Source organism: Lupinus angustifolius, chromosome LG05 (genome assembly GCF_001865875.1).
Source record: "Lupinus angustifolius cultivar Tanjil chromosome LG05, LupAngTanjil_v1.0, whole genome shotgun sequence".
NCBI lineage: Eukaryota > Viridiplantae > Streptophyta > Magnoliopsida > Fabales > Fabaceae > Lupinus > Lupinus angustifolius.
The window spans coordinates 20,124,745-20,143,426 of NC_032013.1; the positions used below are offsets into that span (position 1 = coordinate 20,124,745).

The 18,682-nt window shown below is 32.4% G+C and overlaps 2 protein-coding genes across 2 annotated transcripts; one reads left to right on the forward strand and one right to left on the reverse strand.

Annotated features, from left to right (window-relative positions):
• LOC109348008 (putative Peroxidase 48) lies at positions 318-3,564 on the forward strand. Its single transcript, XM_019588180.1, has 4 exons — positions 318-818; positions 1,628-1,825; positions 2,747-2,912; positions 3,020-3,564. Exons 1-4 carry the CDS (start codon positions 432-434, stop codon positions 3,505-3,507), a joined length of 1,239 nt encoding a protein of 412 aa, XP_019443725.1. The 5' UTR covers positions 318-431; the 3' UTR covers positions 3,508-3,564.
• On the reverse strand, positions 16,590-18,161 carry LOC109347058 (myb-related protein 315-like). Its single transcript, XM_019586788.1, has 3 exons — positions 18,137-18,161; positions 17,904-18,033; positions 16,590-17,675 (listed from the first exon to the last, which is right to left on the reverse strand). Exons 1-3 carry the CDS (start codon positions 18,159-18,161, stop codon positions 16,850-16,852), a joined length of 981 nt encoding a protein of 326 aa, XP_019442333.1. The 3' UTR covers positions 16,590-16,849.

Below are 18,682 nucleotides of genomic sequence, written 5' to 3' on the forward strand. Positions count from 1 at the left end.
TGCTAAAATCTTATGATCTGCCAAAAAAAACTATACATTTAATTAAGTGGCAAAAATTGTGGAGCACATGATTATTTTCCCTAAGAAACTTGCTAGTAACAACCTCTAGGAGGACATGAAGGTGTCAATGGCGGGATAGGGTGATAGGTACTAGATGTTACTAGTCGAGGCACAAGTTATAAGATTAAGATAGTGGCCATCGCCTGAATGTACTACTTGATGCGAGTGAATTCATAAAGTTATCATCCTATCCATTTTCAACTTCAAATCCCAATGATAAAATAAATATAAGTATTAAATCAACAATAATTAGAGTGGTAACATAGAATCAAAAAACTTAAATAGGAACTTCATGGTTGTTATTTTCCCGCTTCTTCTTCTTCCATCACTCACTCTCTCTAAGAAGAAACGAACTTTGCAAAAAAAATAAAATGGGGTGTTGTTTCAAGATATCACTTGTACTCACAATTCTCCTCCCAATCCTTCTCTCTTTCGCATTCACTAACAATCTATACCCACATGGTGAAAACGAAACTAGTGAAACAGAAATTCAGTACGATTCTATTTCCTTTCAATATTTCAAGAACAATTCTTATCATTCAAATCCTTTTTTCACTGTTATGCTTGCTGCTACAAACTCTTCCTTTTCCTTCAACCATAGAATTCGTGATGGCTCCAATCTTGTATATGATTTTTATCGTGATTCGTGTCCTCAAGCTCAGGATATTGTTCGTTCTGCTATTGCTCGTATATACTTTGATCATAGAGATGTTTCACCTGCGTTGCTTCGTCTTTTTTTCCATGATTGCTTCATTCAGGTACTGCTGTTCGTTTTCTTTGTTTTTTGAACTAAAGTTTTGTGCTTTCTTTGTTTTGTGGAAATGGGGTTTCTATTTTTTTCATGAGTTCTTTGTTTTTTTTTTCATTCAAGTTCTGTTCCGTGCTTTCTTTTTTATCATGCTGAAAGTTGTTATGTTTTGCTTCAAAGATCATTAATTTAGACTTTTTATTATTTGAATTCAACTGAGTTTTCATTAGCAACAAGTGTTGATCTAGTGGTATAAGGCTCAACTAGATCCCAGAAAGAAGATTAGTTCCTTGACCAAAAGGTGATGAATACCCCTTGGTAAGTTGGAGTGCAAAAAATGGGTTTTCATTGGTTTGTTTTGGGCCGTGATCATTAGGATAGCATTTCTGAATTCCTTATTTTCAGTTTTATTAGGTTTATAAAACAAGGGCAACCTAACCACGAGACTGACTCTCGGCGGATAGACCTAAGCAGCCTTATCATGCAACAGAAGAGTCTGTTATGATAGGCAAGCAATGAAGCTCACCCTCTGAGATTCTATGAATGTGATTTTGGGAAAAAGGACTTTTTGAGAAGCTGATAAGTTAGCTTATGAAGTTGGATTTCTATTAACAAAAAAAATTACATGCTCTTCTTTTATACTTGGGATTAGATCATTATCCTAATTTTGTAGTATAGTGAATATCATAAAGTTTCACAATTTATTTATACTCCCCAAAAACTCTACTTTTCTTGTTCCTTTGTGTTATAAATTCTTATTTGTTAAATGCTGCTGTATTTAATTTGGTGTTCTAATAGTTTCAACTGTTAATGAATAAGGGCTGTGATGCTTCAATACTGTTGGATGACAGCAACAGTGATAAGAATCGTTCAGCTGAGAAGCAGGCTATTCCGAATCAGACCTTGAAAGGTTTCGACAAAATTGACATGATTAAGGAGGAGTTGGAGCAAGCATGTCCAGGAGTTGTGTCTTGTGCTGACATACTTGCTCTTGCAACAAGAGATGCCGTTCTTCTGGTTTGTTCCATAGATTCATATTCATTTCTTCGGTTTCGTTGATTTGGATAGGTAGTAACTATAACTTGAGTAGCTATGAATTTGGATTTTTCAGGATTTCTTGTAATGAAAAGTTGAAAACAGAAATATGGTTTGGCTGTTAAAGGCCTGATGCATTTGTGCTTTAGTTTTAGGCCTGAAAACTGTAATTCATGGCTATGCTGATATGTTTCTGTGTTTTGGGAGTTCTAGGCAACAAAGTTATGTTGATATGCATTTATGGATTACTTCATTTTTTGAATGAAACATCATCTTGTATTTCCCTATTTGTGTTGTCGAGTTCTTTATTAAGTCATCTTTGTTCATTAGATTATATCATCTGGAAAGCCAGTTATAGATAACTTCACTAAATGTTTAATTTAACTTTATTTTGATTCTATTTCCGGCTGATTTTCTTTTCTCTTCTGTTATTTTTATCCTTGTCTGATCTGTGACTCATTGTTCAGAGGCTCTTCTGAAGTTCAATTGTCTATAAATATTATCCTTCATAAGACATAAGTTAAGCAAGTACACTCCTTTTCCCTTAATTCTTAGGTAACTTATCCTACATCTACTAAAAAGGGTAGAAACAAAATAGGTTTTTTTTGTTTTTTGTTTAATGAATTTTACAAATGGAACATAACAAGACAAGGGAGTTGAAGAGTTATACATTTTGGTTCCACTAAAAGGGTAGGAGCAAAGAGAACAGAATATGACAGACCATTAGTCCATTCTATTCTACTCGCTCACCGAATGCTACCTTAATCATATCCTAGAATTGGAGGTAGAAAAAATTTCAAAAATATCACTTTTTACTTCTTGTTTTACACTCTTAGAACTTAGAAGTTCTGCAGTATTGCACCTGTGATATGTTTTCTCACTTTCTGTACATGGTTATGGCAGGCTGGTGGACCTTTCTATCCAGTTCTAACAGGCAGGAAGGATAGCCATAGATCATTTTTCGAGGAAGCAACTAATCAGATTCCCAGACCAGATGACAATGTCACCCGGACACTGCACCTCTTCGGCCTTAAAGGATTTAATGAAAGAGAAACAGTCAGCCTTCTTGGTAATATTTTCTTTTTCCATTCCTATACTTTATATATCAGTCTCATTCATCAATATATAGAATCTGGTCTGACTATTGAGATCCATCGGTTTCGTGATAATGTCAAGGAGGACACAGCATTGGGAAAATTGGTTGTGACTTTATTCATCCAAGGCTGTACAACTTTATGGGCACAGGGCAGCCAGACCCCAGCATACCTCATGACTTCCTTCTTCAGATGTGGCTAAACTGCCCGGACAACACAACCACTACCAGCGATGAGTTTCCCGACTTTGTTGTTTCAAAGCAGATGAGTAGTCACTCTGATTTAGGCATGTCCTACATGCAAGCATTGTCGGCTTCAGTGTCATCTGGAGCAGCATTTGACACTCACTATTACCAGAGTTTGTTAAGAGGAAGAGGACTATTATTTGCTGATCAGCAGTTGATGGCAGCAGAGAAGACAGCTAGATTAGTTTCTGCTTATGCTTCAGACGACGGATCAACCTTCCGAATGGATTTTGCCAGGGTTATGCTGAAAATGTCTAACCTTGATGTTCTATCTGGACTTCAAGGTCAAATTCGTTTGAATTGTTCCCAACCTGTTAGTTCATAATGTGCTGCTATAGCACACATTTTCACACCTTTGCAATTCCATAAACACATTTATTTGGGGATAATAAGAAACTGGCAGTCAGTTACAAAATGAATAGATTTTTGGTTACATTGTACTATGTGATCATGATTATGGTCAGCTTTTGTATATGATTCTTTCAATTTTACAAGATATATTGTCTTAAGAGCATTTATAAAATGTCAGCCAAGGTTATTAATCCCTCGTATAGGAAAAAAGCAGAGGCTCCCACTTCGTGGGGTATGCGAAGGATAGATGTCTGTAACCTTACCCCCGCACATTATGTCAAACTCACCCTCTAGTCCCTCATATTATAGGGTCCGTTTGCGAGTTAGGTTTTGGAGAGAATGAAAGAGAAATAGAAGGCTTCAGAGCCATCTCAGAGGTATATTTCATGTCTCCAAAATCTTACTTGTCCCTTTCTCTCCTCCAAAACTCAACTCGCATACATACTCTAAGGGTTAGTTTGGGAGTTGGATTTTGGAGGGGAAGGAAGGGAAAGGGAAGGCTTGGGAGCCATCTCATAAGTGTATTTCATGGCTCCCCAGCCTTCCCTTTCCCTCCCTTCCCCTCCCTTCCCCTCCAAAATCCAACTTCCAGACTAACCCTAAGGGAATCATGAGGATTTTAGGTGATAGTTTTGGTGCTCTTTTTGGCATGCTATTTGTGTGGGGGATGGTTGCTGCTACAGACTATATAGAGGTTTTGGACTCCATCCAATCTCTTGGATGTCGTTTTATTCATATAGTATTTCTTACAGGTTTGGTTTTGCTGAATGGTGTTTTTATTTATTTATGATTTTCGAATTCTAATAGATTTCTCATATATTAACTTCAGAACTCTGAAATATTAGAGGATATAATTGCTAATCATAATTATAGAATGATAATTATACACTATTTGTATATCTAGAGTACAAATTTTAAACTTCAACTTACAGATAAGAAAGAAAATAAAATAATACCAAATTAGTAATAATTTTGAGATAATGAATGACAATTAGTTAGGAAAATCAGATGATGATTAAAATAGTATTTCAATAACCCCTCTCAGATGATGCCCATGGGTGTACAAGAGTAGTGTGTTACGTATAGTTCAACATGATAGAAAAATATTTGTTGATTATTGTCAAGTTTATCATAGATTTCACCAAACACAGAAAATGGAGTGTCCCTGGTATGAATCGAAGTAGAGAACTCACGAAAAGAAAGAGGATCCAATACTATTTAGAGAAGCAGTAAAAAGATCTATATCATCACTTGGATGACCAATAAGTGTGGCTTATCGCCATTGACTTGAATCAAACGAAGGTAATCAGCAAGATGATCTTTCAGAAACATAATATGAGTACAATAGCAATTAACATATTGTTTGTTTAAGCGTGTCCATACTGCAATAGATGAATCAATAGAAGTCATGACCATTCGAGCACTACTGATACATTATCTAGAAGAGAAAAATTATTGTACCCTTTATATTAATATAATACTTTGGGTAATAACTAGACTACTCAACACTTGGAATAGGACAATTGTTACGAGTGACATAGCAATAAAATCGTTTGCTTTACTACGCCAGAGTTGTAGTTCAACATCATGTATCTTAGATATATAACAATACTTTCTGGTACTTTCTGTTTGACCGTAATAGTATATTATCATGATTAATAACGTTTATTATATGCTATTGTATTGCATATATACAACAACACATCTATACAAAAAGCGTTGCCATATATTTTATATATAAACAACGCAATATATAGGCATAATTAACGGCGTTTATGCTTGTATTGCATATATATATATAACAACAAATACTTAAAATATTACTGTTGTATTATTCATAAATATTCTCAAACATCACCTTAACACAACATCACATAACACAAAGAGTGCTTTTATATTAAATATATACAACAACGCAGTCTATAAAAAGCGTTGTTGTATTAATCATTTACAACAATGTATGTTAGAGTTTCCCCTAAAATTCGTTGTTGATTTGTACACATTAATACCTGCATATACATTCATTAGCAGCACATACATTCTTAACATCATATACATTTATACATTATCAACAGCACAAACACATTAACATAGATCAAAAGTTTGTTTTATTAACATCAATACAATACAAACTACAAACAATGAATATCATGTCAATTATGTTTTGGCATAGTACATAATTCCAAACAAAAAATTATGTAAATTACAAACAAACAAAATTATGAAAATTACAAATAATCAAAATTAAACTGTAATTATAGAAAGACTACATGCATCTACTTTTTCTTTTTCTTTGATTGTTTTTAGATTGTTATATCATCATTGTTTGGAGGAACATATTGATTCACCAAAAACCTTTCATCTTGATCATCTCTTGTGTATAAATTATTATCCATAGTTAGTCCGCTCTCAGGCGACTGATATGTCCCAAAAATGATCATCTTCACCATCAATATCTTCATATTCTTGGTCATCAATATTATTGACGATTATTTTGTTAGTTAAAAGAACAATGAACCATTTCATATCAGCTGGATCACTAACATAAAATACTTGTTGGGTCTGTGATGTTAGAATAAATGACTCATCTTTATAACCTAACCTATTAAGATCCACCTGCATGAACCTTAACTCATCAACTCGGAAGTCATTGTTATTATCAACCAACATACAACAAAAAATCGACATTCGTAACATTGTGTAATCCAATTCTCATATTCGTTCAATCACCCCAAAGTATGACATGTTCACATATATTGGGTTTATATCTTTTGCACTTGACATGTGTAAAGTTCGAGCAACAAGAGTCACACCACTATTTTGCATTTTACTTTAATCATCTTGTATTTTCGTATAAAATATAAACTCATTAATTAGGTAACTAGTGTAGGATAAGACATGAATACTTGGACCATTGGCGAACCATTTCAATGTTTCAGAAACCGAATATGCATTTATATTTAACTCCTCATCAATGTGATTTTTAGCCACTTTATGAAACAACGATTATGCTATTTGGAAATCCAAATTTCATTCTTACTTGGGTAAAACTTCCTTAGCATCTCTTTGTGTCTTTCAATATATGACTCAACCTCGTTGGCATTATGTAAAACATATAAATGTGTGTGCTCCAATTCGGTTGGTGTTATAGTCAATATTTTATTCCCAATAATACATTCACCAAATGTTTTTTGCACACCGAAGCTTTGGAAGACCTATGAAATCAGCATCATTAAGGTATCTGGTACAAAAATCAAGAGCTTTTTCAACAACATATCGCTCGACAATATAACCTTAAAGTCTTGATTGATTCTTCATATACCCTCTTAATGTCTTCATATAACGCTCAAAGAGGTACATCCATATCATATAGAAAGGGTCACATAGTTGTGTCTCTCAAACAAGATGAATGCTTAGATGAACCATTGTGTCAAAAAAGAAGGTGAGGAATACATTTCAAGATCACACAAAGTTAAAATAATTTGTCTTTGCAATGCATGTAATTTCTCAGGGTCAATCATTTTGCTACAAATTTCTTTGAAGAAGAAGCATAACTTAGGTATGGTTCCTCGAACTTTTTTAAGTAGAATTTACCGTATTCTTATAGGCAAGAAATGCTTCAAAAGTATATGTTAATCATGAGACTTAAGACCTTTTAACTTGAGGTCTTTCATTGATACGAGGTTCTGAATGTTAGAAAAGTATCCCTCTAGAAATTTAACACCATGAAGAAATTTACAAAAATCCTTCTTCGACAAAGTATAAGTTGCTAGAGGTAGAAATGTACGTTTTCCCTTCATTATCGGCTCCAATTTCTTTCTTATTCACAAACTAACCAAGTCCAACCTTGCATTCAAGTCATCTTTGGTCTTACCAGGGATATTGAGTAAGGCACCAAAGAGACTTTCAAACACATTTATTTCAATATGCATAACATCGAGGAAATGTCTTACATATTATGAACTTCAATATCGTAATTCAAAGAAGATTGACATTTTCTTCCACCCATTTGTGACCATTTCTCTTGCAAAATGTTTACCAAAGTTATTAATCAAACTCTTTAGCTTTTAAAATAATTGGTCACCTGTCAACGACAAAAGTGCACGACCTTCTTCATTGTTCCCATCAAATGCTTTTCTCCATCGTCGATGGTGATAATCTGAATACAAAAATCTACGATGGCCAAGGAAGACATTCTTCTTAGTTCCAACCTCGTTGAATGAGTATTGTCTTCACATGCAAGACATATAAAATGTCCTTTTATACTATATTCAGACAGATTATGATAGATAGAGAAATCACTGATTGTGCCGAAAACAATGTCTTCAAATTGAATCTTTTTTCCATATACGTATAATATATATCTATGTTTGTCTCCCACATTTCCTTCATGTCTTCAATTAATGGAGCCAAATATATATCTATGTCATTTCCTGATTGATTAGGTTCACAAATTAACATAGATAACATCACATATTTGCACTTCATGCATAGAGAATGAGGTATGTTGCATATCACCAACATCATTGACCATGTACTTTGAGAATAACTTTGAATACTATGTGGGTTAATTCCATTTGTTGACAATGCAAGGTGTAGATTTCTTGATTGTTGACCAAAATTTGGATAGTCATGATCAATTTTTCTCCATTGAGGAGAATCTGCAAGATGTCGAAGCTTACCATCTTTAATCATTTCTTCATCATGCCATATCAACTTCTTTGCATCTTTCGCATTGCTAAACATACGCTTGAAGCTTGCTTGGATAGGAAAAAACCATAGAACCTTTCTAGGAATTTAGTCTTATCGTCATGCATTATATTTAGGACAAAAATTTAGTGAAACATACTCATTAAAAATAAGATGCAATCATTTTCACAAGCATGTATCCTAGTGTAGCCCATGCCAAAAGAGCGTAGCATTTGTTTTGCATCATAGGTTTAAGAAGGAAACACATTATCTTCCAGCAACATATCCTTTAGAAGTGCAAGCAAGTCTGTAACACTCTTACTAGTCTATCCATTAACAGATTTTAATTTATACAACCTTGAAGTTATCATCATCGAGAGGAATTAGCAGCAATGCATTATCATCGATTGCAACATCAATCGAGACCTTCACATAATGATGTGGGATACGTGCCTTATGCAACATAGCATCGGCTGAGTTGTACACTTTCCCATCACCTACCACTCAGCTAGATGGGATATCTAGGAAACGTTTGCAAGCATTGATTCCCTATATGGTAGTTAAAACATATAATTAATTTAAGACAATAAACTAAATGACAAATAAATTAAAATTAGTTAACTAAATTACTTAAGGAATAAGAATCAGAATGAGAATGTTGTAAGGAGCAGGTGTGCAACTCTCATTGATGGTTGAAGGAACAATGCCAACATTAGTAGCTAGTAGTTGCCACTCAGCTTCGTTCACCTTCATTGATTGCTCAAAGTCGTTGAACCATTGCATGAGGCTCTCCAAATGATTTTGAACCTGCCTCATTTGGGCTTTGGTTGCATGCTTTGGATGTGGTACAAATGTTCGCTAGTTAACCTCAAATCCCTCACCCTAGATACGATCAGGGTACCGAGGCAATCATAATGCCTTATCAAGCAAAATGCGACTATCCGGCTGCGCCTCCTTTTCTTTTAGGTCAACCTGACAAATCAAGAAGAAAAAATTAATTAATCAAATTGATAAATAAAATATGGAAATCAAGTATAATTAAAAATGAGCACTTACAACATGGTTTGCCACTTCTTGAACTTGTTCATTATCGATGACACCATCCTTGTTCTTACGGGCATCCACCCATAGAACATCGAGTTCTACTCCATGTGGAATCAAAGGTGTATTACTTTTGTTTTCCAGTTGCCAAAATATAACCAATAATAACGTAATTAGATATATGAATACTAAACATAATCAATAATGTACTTACAAATTAATAATACTTACAATTTTTCCTCGATTCCTCTATCCCCCGCTCGAGAAGCTCGGTATGGATACAAAGGCTTAGATGCCCTCTTGCAGTTTTCATTAATTACTTTATGAAAAAACAAACAACGTTAACATCAGCAATCATATATATGTATATACAAAAACATATATAAGAATAAAGTCAATACAAAGAAGATGATTTTATCAAGAAAGACTTGTCTTGTGTGCATGTTGTGACAAAAACCTATCAATCCTCAACTTCAATGACATTTGCATATTTCTTTGGAGGTTTGAGGTTGACATTGCCATCAGCATCTCTGATACATTTTTCGTCATTAGTTTTGAATTGTAGCTTTGTCGGCAGATTTAAGGATATAATCCTTATGCTCCTCACCAGCATCAAAAGTTGACTGAAATTAAAATACATTAATACATATAAATTGCATGAAAGCACATACATTGCATGAATACACAAAAAATACATATATCTTGCATAAAAACACATATACATTATATTGCATGCAAACACATATACGTACATTGCATGCAAATACATATTTGTGCATTGCATGAAAATACAAAAAAAACACACTACCTAATCACGACCTTACTGCCTAAACACAAAAACACATACATAGAAACTTAATGTTATTTCATCCAGAAATGCTTCTTGACGACATTCAACCTAACATCAGTCCATTTGTTGAATGTTATCAGCACATTTTGCCTACCAATGACCCCAATGTAGCTAACCAATGTGTTTCCACCCTTCGAGTTTAATGGTTGGCCTTTTGAGTTCCATTCAACTTTTATCTCCACTTCCTTACTTCTTGCACAAATGACATTATTCATGGAAGTCATTCCACAGGGAGTTCATTTATGAACAACGATTTGCTTGTCTTGTGGATTTGGTGTAGTTTCGTCACCATTGTGAGAACTATGATCACCACTTTGGGAAGCCATTGATGAAGTTTTTTGAGGTTTTCAAAGAGTATGAGTTTTTATGAGAGTTTGAGGTTTTCTGTTCGATTAAGTATGAGAGTGTAGAGGGAATTGAACTTTTAGATATTTAAAATGTAGTAATAATTCAATAATGTTTTCTCAAGCAATCACTATTAATATGACATATTCAAAAAATGCATATTAAATGATATGTTGTTGATATGACTTATTCAATAATGATGCGTGAGAAAGCGCTGTTAAACATTCAGGGGAATCCAACTTTTCACCATGATGAATCCAGCTTTTGACAACTCAATTCATAACACATCAACAAAGCAAAGCTTCCTCGATTATGCGATGTTGAATAGATTCTAATTAACAGTGTTATCTTGTGTACCGTTAAACTGAATTCATTCAAGTGAACTCTTAATACAACGTCCAGTCCAAATTAACAGTGTTTTCTTAAATTTGTGTTGTTAATGAATTTAAATTAACGTCGATTTCTTAAAGTTGCACTGTTAATGATTTCTTAAAGGTGCGATGTCAACAATACATATTATATTAATAATAATTGCCAAAATATAATGTCACTTTTGGTTAATGAATGTTTCCACAAAATACAACGTCACCAAAATATCCAAAAAATATTAAACATTAAGTATTGTTAATTTGTTTATTGTGCTTATTAATATGGAACTGCTAAAATACAACCATCCAAATAAATAATTATAAAATAGAAATTAACATCCAAAAGAATTGTTCATTCTTTAAATTAAAGTGCCCCTAATCATCAGTCGAACAAATAAAAAGGTAAAATTTCATTCAAAGTGTCAAAGTTCGTTGTTATCAAAATACATTAATTGTTGTCAAAATACTGGCAAAGTATAATGTTCATGATAAATTAAAAAAATAAAAACAACTAAAAAAATAATTTCTTCAAAATGCCCCTGATCACTCAAAGAAATCATCCCCTAAGTGCATAATATAATTAACACATTCCACATAGTCTCACTCATCGTCCTTTGTAGCCGTTAAGAAGCTTAAAAACAAAATTAAAAAATTAGAATTTCCTTGCAAAATTATATTCAAATCTCTGCTCTAAGAAATTAAACATAGAGATTGAAGATTATTGAAAAATTGATTAAGAATATTTTTTTTCTATTATTTTTCACAAAATTTCCCTTTTTTTCTTTGCGCCTTGTATTGATCTCTTTTGAGTTTCTTTGTTTTTTCTTCCTCCTATCTCATTCTCTTTAGGTATCATGACTAATTATAAAAGGAGACAATGATTAATTAGACAAATACAAGTACAAAAAATTATATAAAGGAATAAAAAAATAATCTATAAAAACACACTTACTGAAACAGAATAACATATATTAAAAAACATGGAGTGAACCACAACATATATAAATTCAAATGGAAAGAGAATCATTATCGTCGTCCTTGGAAGATGTGCAACCAATTAATTTTTCTATGAAAACAAAGAATTTGCATAGAAAAGAAGAGATGCATAAAATATTATACCATTAATTTTTCTTATATGTAAAATATCGTATACAAGCAACATCACACATTTAAGAAAGTGTTGTTACTATGTCATTTTCAACAACGATTCTTTAATCATGCATTATGGAATAAATGTACATTAACAATGCTTCTTATAAATTACACTCTTAAACATAACTCATTCAAGCCAGCGCTAACATCATTGATGTTCAACATCACTTTTTTAATACTGCGCTGTTAAAGTTGTATCCACCTACCCAAATTAACAAGCTTGCTTTAATGTGCGTTATTGATGTTCTTCTGTCTCATTTTTAACATCGTCATCCCAAGAAAACGCTGTTGATGATTGACTGTTGTTAATTACGATATCTAGTGTAATAATTTAAAGAGATGAAAGATTTGGTTATCGAATGAGAATCAGATAAGTGCTTCAACAACAATATAAATATGATAAAATTGGGTCAGATTTCATGAGTTAGCATGTTTATGCACCGATTTTAGTTTGTGATTTTAATTACATTTACTTTTTAAAAAGAAATAAAAAATTAATTAAGATATAAATTCAAATATAAATGATAAGTATAAACATCTTATGCTAGAATTTTACTTAATTAGACCTGCAATATTACTATTATTTCTAAAAAAAATTAAGCTTAAATAAACACATTTTAGCCGATCCTACAACATATATATTTTATCCTACATCTCACATTTTAGAGTATATTTTTCTATCAAGTAGTCTCTCGAGTAATCTGATCATGTTATTTAGAGCCCATGTCTAGTGGTATCTTTCAATACAATGGATCCAACATTTGGATCCATCAATGACTATTATCTTCAATACTCATCTCAAATAAATCAAACAACCAAGTCTTAGTTTTATTAGGCGAGTTGTTAAAATGTGGTAAGAGCCATGAAAAGAAAGTTTCTTGATGAATCAAGAAGTGTATAAAAGAAAGCTTAAAGAAAGAAGAATGAGAAACAAAGATTGATGATAATGCTCTCATCGAATGAATTGAATTGATTGAATAAGAAGTGAATCAATATGACTTATTTATACAAGAGAAAAAATGAAAAGAAAGCTTATAAAGCAAGTAACTAACATAAACCTAACTTGCTAATTCCTCACTTTCTAACCAATTATCATCTTCCAAAATAACCTATCATATATCTTTAATATCCCCTTCAAGCTGGTGAGTGAAATTTTTTTTACTCTCCAGCTTGGAATTGATTTGAAGCTTGATTTGAAGTAATAACAACGCTTAACCACCCATGGCAGAAGCTATATCATCAAACGCTTAACAATCCATAGCATAAGTTGTATCTTTGCTTAACCACTATGGACAGAAGCTACCCATCCAATACTTAACCATCCATGATAGAAGTTATATCTGAGCTTAACCATCAAGGACAGAAGCGAACCAACCATTGATGATGAAAGAGAGAGAACGGATCAGAATCTTGATCCTAATGAGATAAGTAATAACAACGCTTAACCACCCATGGCAGAAGCTATATCATCAAACGCTTAACAATCCATAGCATAAGTTGTATCTTTGCTTAACCACTATGGACAGAAGCTACCCATCCAATGCTTAATCATTCATGACAAAAGTTATATCCGAGCTTAACCATCATGGACAGAAATGAACCAACCATTAATGATGAAAGAGAGAACATATCAGAATCTTGATCCTAATGAGATGCTTCTATGATGAATAAGAAAGAGGGGTTAATGATGAAGAATAAGAAAAGGATTTAATCTTGTATATGATAAATTGATGATGAATGATGATAAATGTTGAATCTTGGAATGATGAAGCCATAATCGGAAGCATTTCCTTGTAAAAGACCTCCTTGAACATAAGCAACCAAGTCTCGGGTGAAGATTAGTGATGGATCACTTCAACAAGGTAGTCCACCTACACCCCCTTGATTTACGCTATGATCATCACCATCCTTAGCCATATGCAAGATTCCTCACTTTGATGATTGATGCATGATGATGATTCTTTCTTGAATCTTGGAACGATAAAAGCATAAGCGAAAGCGGTCGAATAATTATGCTCTGATACCATGTTAAAATGTGGTAAGAGTCAGGAAAAGAAAGCTTCTTGATGAATTAAGAAGTGTATAAAAGAAAGCTTAAAGAAACTTAAAGAAAGAAGAATGAGAAACAAAGATTGATGATAATATTCTCATTGAATGAATTGAATTGATTGAATAAGAACTGAACCAATATGACTTATTTATACAAGGATAATGCTCTCATCGAATGAATTGAATTGATTGAATAAGAAGTGAATCAATATGACTTATTTATACAAGAGAAAAAATGAAAAGAAAGCTTATAAAGCAAGTAACTAACATAAACCTAACTTGCTAATTCCTCACTTTCTAACCAATTATCATCTTCCAAAATAACCTATCATATATCTTTAATATCCCCTTCAAGCTGGTGAGTGAAATTTTTTTTACTCTCCAGCTTGGAATTGATTTGAAGCTTGATTTGAAGTAATAACAACGCTTAACCACCCATGGCAGAAGCTATATCATCAAACGCTTAACAATCCATAGCATAAGTTGTATCTTTGCTTAACCACTATGGACAGAAGCTACCCATCCAATGCTTAATCATTCATGACAAAAGTTATATCCGAGCTTAACCATCATGGACAGAAATGAACCAACCATTAATGATGAAAGAGAGAACATATCAGAATCTTGATCCTAATGAGATGCTTCTATGATGAATAAGAAAGAGGGGTTAATGATGAAGAATAAGAAAAGGATTTAATCTTGTATATGATAAATTGATGATGAATGATGATAAATGTTGAATCTTGGAATGATGAAGCCATAATCGGAAGCATTTCCTTGTAAAAGACCTCCTTGAACATAAGCAACCAAGTCTCGGGTGAAGATTAGTGATGGATCACTTCAACAAGGTAGTCCACCTACACCCCCTTGATTTACGCTATGATCATCACCATCCTTAGCCATATGCAAGATTCCTCACTTTGATGATTGATGCATGATGATGATTCTTTCTTGAATCTTGGAACGATAAAAGCATAAGCGAAAGCGGTCGAATAATTATGCTCTGATACCATGTTAAAATGTGGTAAGAGTCAGGAAAAGAAAGCTTCTTGATGAATTAAGAAGTGTATAAAAGAAAGCTTAAAGAAACTTAAAGAAAGAAGAATGAGAAACAAAGATTGATGATAATATTCTCATTGAATGAATTGAATTGATTGAATAAGAACTGAACCAATATGACTTATTTATACAAGAGAAAAGAATGAAAAGAAAGTTTGTAAAGCAAGTAACTAACATAAACCTAACTTGCTAATTCTTTACTTTCTAACCAATTATCATCTTCCAAAATAACCTATCATATATCTTTAATACGTGTTCCACTAATACCAATTATTAGGGCATAGCGTGGAGCACAAGATCATGGAGATGTTCACCAACAAGAGTAATAAATTAAACCAACTAAACATATAAACAAACCAAACACTACATCTAATTGATAACCTTCAGGTTATATTTTCTTCATCCACATATAATTTCTTTAATTTAACCAATTTTCTTTCTCAAATATATAATTCACTCACATTTCATTACTAACACTAAACAAAACCAAATTGACTGGCATGTGAATAATAAGTCAAAGTCGTTGGTAATGAGCTAATGTACAATAACAACATAATTCACCATAGCTTTGATCAAATCAATGCTTTACTTCTAAGATTTATAAAGTAAAATCAAATATACTGTACATTTATTGAAGTTGACTATTCACCCATTTCAAATGACAACAGTAGTCGACCTGAATTTTACTTTCTTCATTGGGTAACTAAAGTGTCATGAACTCAATGAGAAAGTAGCCTAACATGACAACAACCTCATGCTAACTCCAGTTTGGTAAGATTTGTCCCAATCATTACCTTGTCCTATGCATAATGACCACTAATTTATTTTGAACTTAATTGTAATATGATAATATAAGTGTTGTAATTCTTTTAGCTACGCTATTAACAAATCTAAGTATAGATATAAGATTTAATATGACAAAACTTATAGGAAAACTGAATATATTTACTCCTAAGATGATAAATACACACATATGTAATGATGTATGATTGAATAATGAGTTTGATATCTATATATTATTCATGTAAAGTTTTTCATACTGTCAATATACCATTCATTGTTAATTTGTGTTACTTTTGTTTAAGAGTTAACAGTAATTAACAGATAAATGATGAATGTTGTACTGACAGTGTAAAAAATACTTACACTTCTCGTATATGTATATTAAATTCTTCAATAGTAGTGTAAAATATTTTATATTGATATTGCACAAAATGAAACTCATTTATGTCTCTATTTTTCTCTCTTCAATTAGTGATTTAGATATTCTCTTTTTGATCCCTTTGCATTTGTTTTCTTATTTGTATGTATTGACTTGAGTAAACACTTAGGGTCAATGGGTTCATTGATTAGCTAGCCCTACACTTTAGGTTCAATGGGTTCATTGAGTTAAGGTTGTTCAAATTCTTCAAATGGTGTGAACATGAAGAAAAGATGTCACAGTAGTGGTAGTAAGTGGAGATTATCACCTACCCACTTTGCAAAAGTGTATGATAGTTGTTGTTTACCAACAATTAATTTATTATTCAATACATTCCATAGTCTTGATGATAGGTAAACTACATATATTTGTGTTTCAATCTACATAAAATCTATCCTAACTTGATTTTGGAGATAAATCATGAAACCTAGCTATCATACATCAGAATAGACTAATCAATAACTTGATTTATTTACCAATATACGTAAATAACAAATTCATGATTCATAAATGGACTTTTTGTCCAAGTACTTTGTATAAACTTAAATACTAGTATTAATTTTCATGCCATGAGCCATAATTGAATATTTCTCAAGTCTAGTTCAGATTCTGGCTTTTCCATAACATCAAAATCAAATGTATGAGGGTCCACTCCTAGCTCAGCTGCATAATTCTTTGGTAGAAACTGGTCCTTATTAGACTCGTTTCTTTCACCAAACTCATTATCAAACTCATGGGTCCACTTCATGTTTTCACCATCTTGAACACTCTCTTGTACATGATTTGGTGTTTGGTTAGATGGGTCCCCTTCTAATTGGACTTCACTTGATTGCAATGATTCAAAGTTATCTATCAACTTCCAAAAATCTTCATCTGAATCCCATGGTATTTCAATCAAATTGTTTGGTTTATCAACCTCTTGTAATGTATTATTAATATTATTATTGTCAATATTATAAGGTCCTAGATAGGTTAATGGAGAACACAATTGTTGTTCTTGTGTGAAGGGAACGATATGGTTTGAGTTAAGGATATTTGACTCAACAAAAGAGAATGAATAAGTTGATGAATCTTTTGGGTCCTCAATGATGCTAATGACTTCATTGGAAACATGTTTTTCTGAATCATGTTCAATTTTCTCATTCATTGTAACTTGGAATGCTTGCTCATTTAATTCACTATTAGGAATTGTCTTAGCTAGATTTGGTTCCTCATTAGTGGAAAATGATTCAGATGAAGATGAGGAAGTTATTGATGATTCCATCTTGGATTCATCTGCACTAGATTCTGAACTTTTGACAATTAATCTTTTCTTTAAGTGAGTGTTCCAAACATTCTTGATCTCATTGTCTGTCCTACCAGGTAAACATGATGCAATCTTTGACCACCTGAACCAATTTGTTTAGAGCCATACTTAGATAAGGCAATGCCCAAAAATAAAAAGAGTAAAAAAAAGTTTTGTCAACATATCATTCACTATTATTTATATATGTAATGTATAATTTCATAAAATAACGTTGTTAGTGCGTACCATTAAAGTTTTGAAAAAATAAAAATAAAACCAAAATAGGATTACAATAAAGTATCTTTGTGATTTGAGTGACTATAAAACTTACTTGTTTCCAAAGTCGTTATGTAGCTTTATTATGGATTGCTCTTCTTCTATTGTAAAATTGCCTCTCTTTACATCAGGTCTGAGATAATTGATCCATCTCAAACGACAACTTTTCCCACATCGGAGAAGCCCTTAATAACATACAAATAATAATTGTGAGTTATAGCTAAGATTGATAACATCTGAATAGTATTAACAATGACAAAAATAAATAATATACTTCAATTCTCTGACATCCTGGTTTGGACTTAGAAGGCATGAAGAATGCATGCTCTTCTAGGCTTCTTTAGCACTCATTTCACAATCAAAACATCACCCACACATTAATATAATTATGGTGATTGTAGTGAGTTTAAATTATTAATTAATAATAGGAGTACATTACAAATTTAATAATAATTTTTACAGTTTCAAGTTGTGATTTCAATTGCCTAGTGTATTTTGTTTTTTAAGTGATCCCTTTAATTCCTACCTCTAATTCTGAGATTGATTGAAACCCATGCACGAATTGAAATCTTAATACTAATAGATCAATCACCAAAATAGGTAAAGCAATCATATGCTACTTCAGATGGGATACACAAACTAATAGAAATAGGTGTTTATTGAAATTACAAAATTTATACAAAATCTATATATTATTCATTCTTGATAATTATACTATATAAAATTGACTACATGGATCGAATGGATGGAATGAGCATTTGAATAATACCATAATGATGCATGATATGTTACTAATGTTAAAAAAGCTTTACATATATCATAACCCAACCTCTT

What these genes read in the sequence shown, in the direction of transcription:
- LOC109347058 (XM_019586788.1), bottom strand. Translation starts at nt 18,161, where the DNA reads ATGCCTTCTAAGTCCAAACCAGGAT. An exon ending in TTCTAAGTCCAAACCAGGAT is followed by an intron (nt 18,034 to 18,136) that starts GTCAGAGAATTG and finishes TATGTTATTAAG; the next exon opens with GGCTTCTCCGATGTGGGAAA. An exon ending in CATAACGACTTTGGAAACAA is followed by an intron (nt 17,676 to 17,903) that starts GTAAGTTTTATA and finishes AAATTGGTTCAG; the next exon opens with GTGGTCAAAGATTGCATCAT.
- LOC109348008 (XM_019588180.1), top strand. Translation starts at nt 432, where the DNA reads ATGGGGTGTTGTTTCAAGATATCACTTGTACTCACAATTCTCCTCCCA. An exon ending in TCCATGATTGCTTCATTCAG is followed by an intron (nt 819 to 1,627) that starts GTACTGCTGTTC and finishes TTAATGAATAAG; the next exon opens with GGCTGTGATGCTTCAATACT. An exon ending in AGAAACAGTCAGCCTTCTTG is followed by an intron (nt 2,913 to 3,019) that starts GTAATATTTTCT and finishes GATAATGTCAAG; the next exon opens with GAGGACACAGCATTGGGAAA.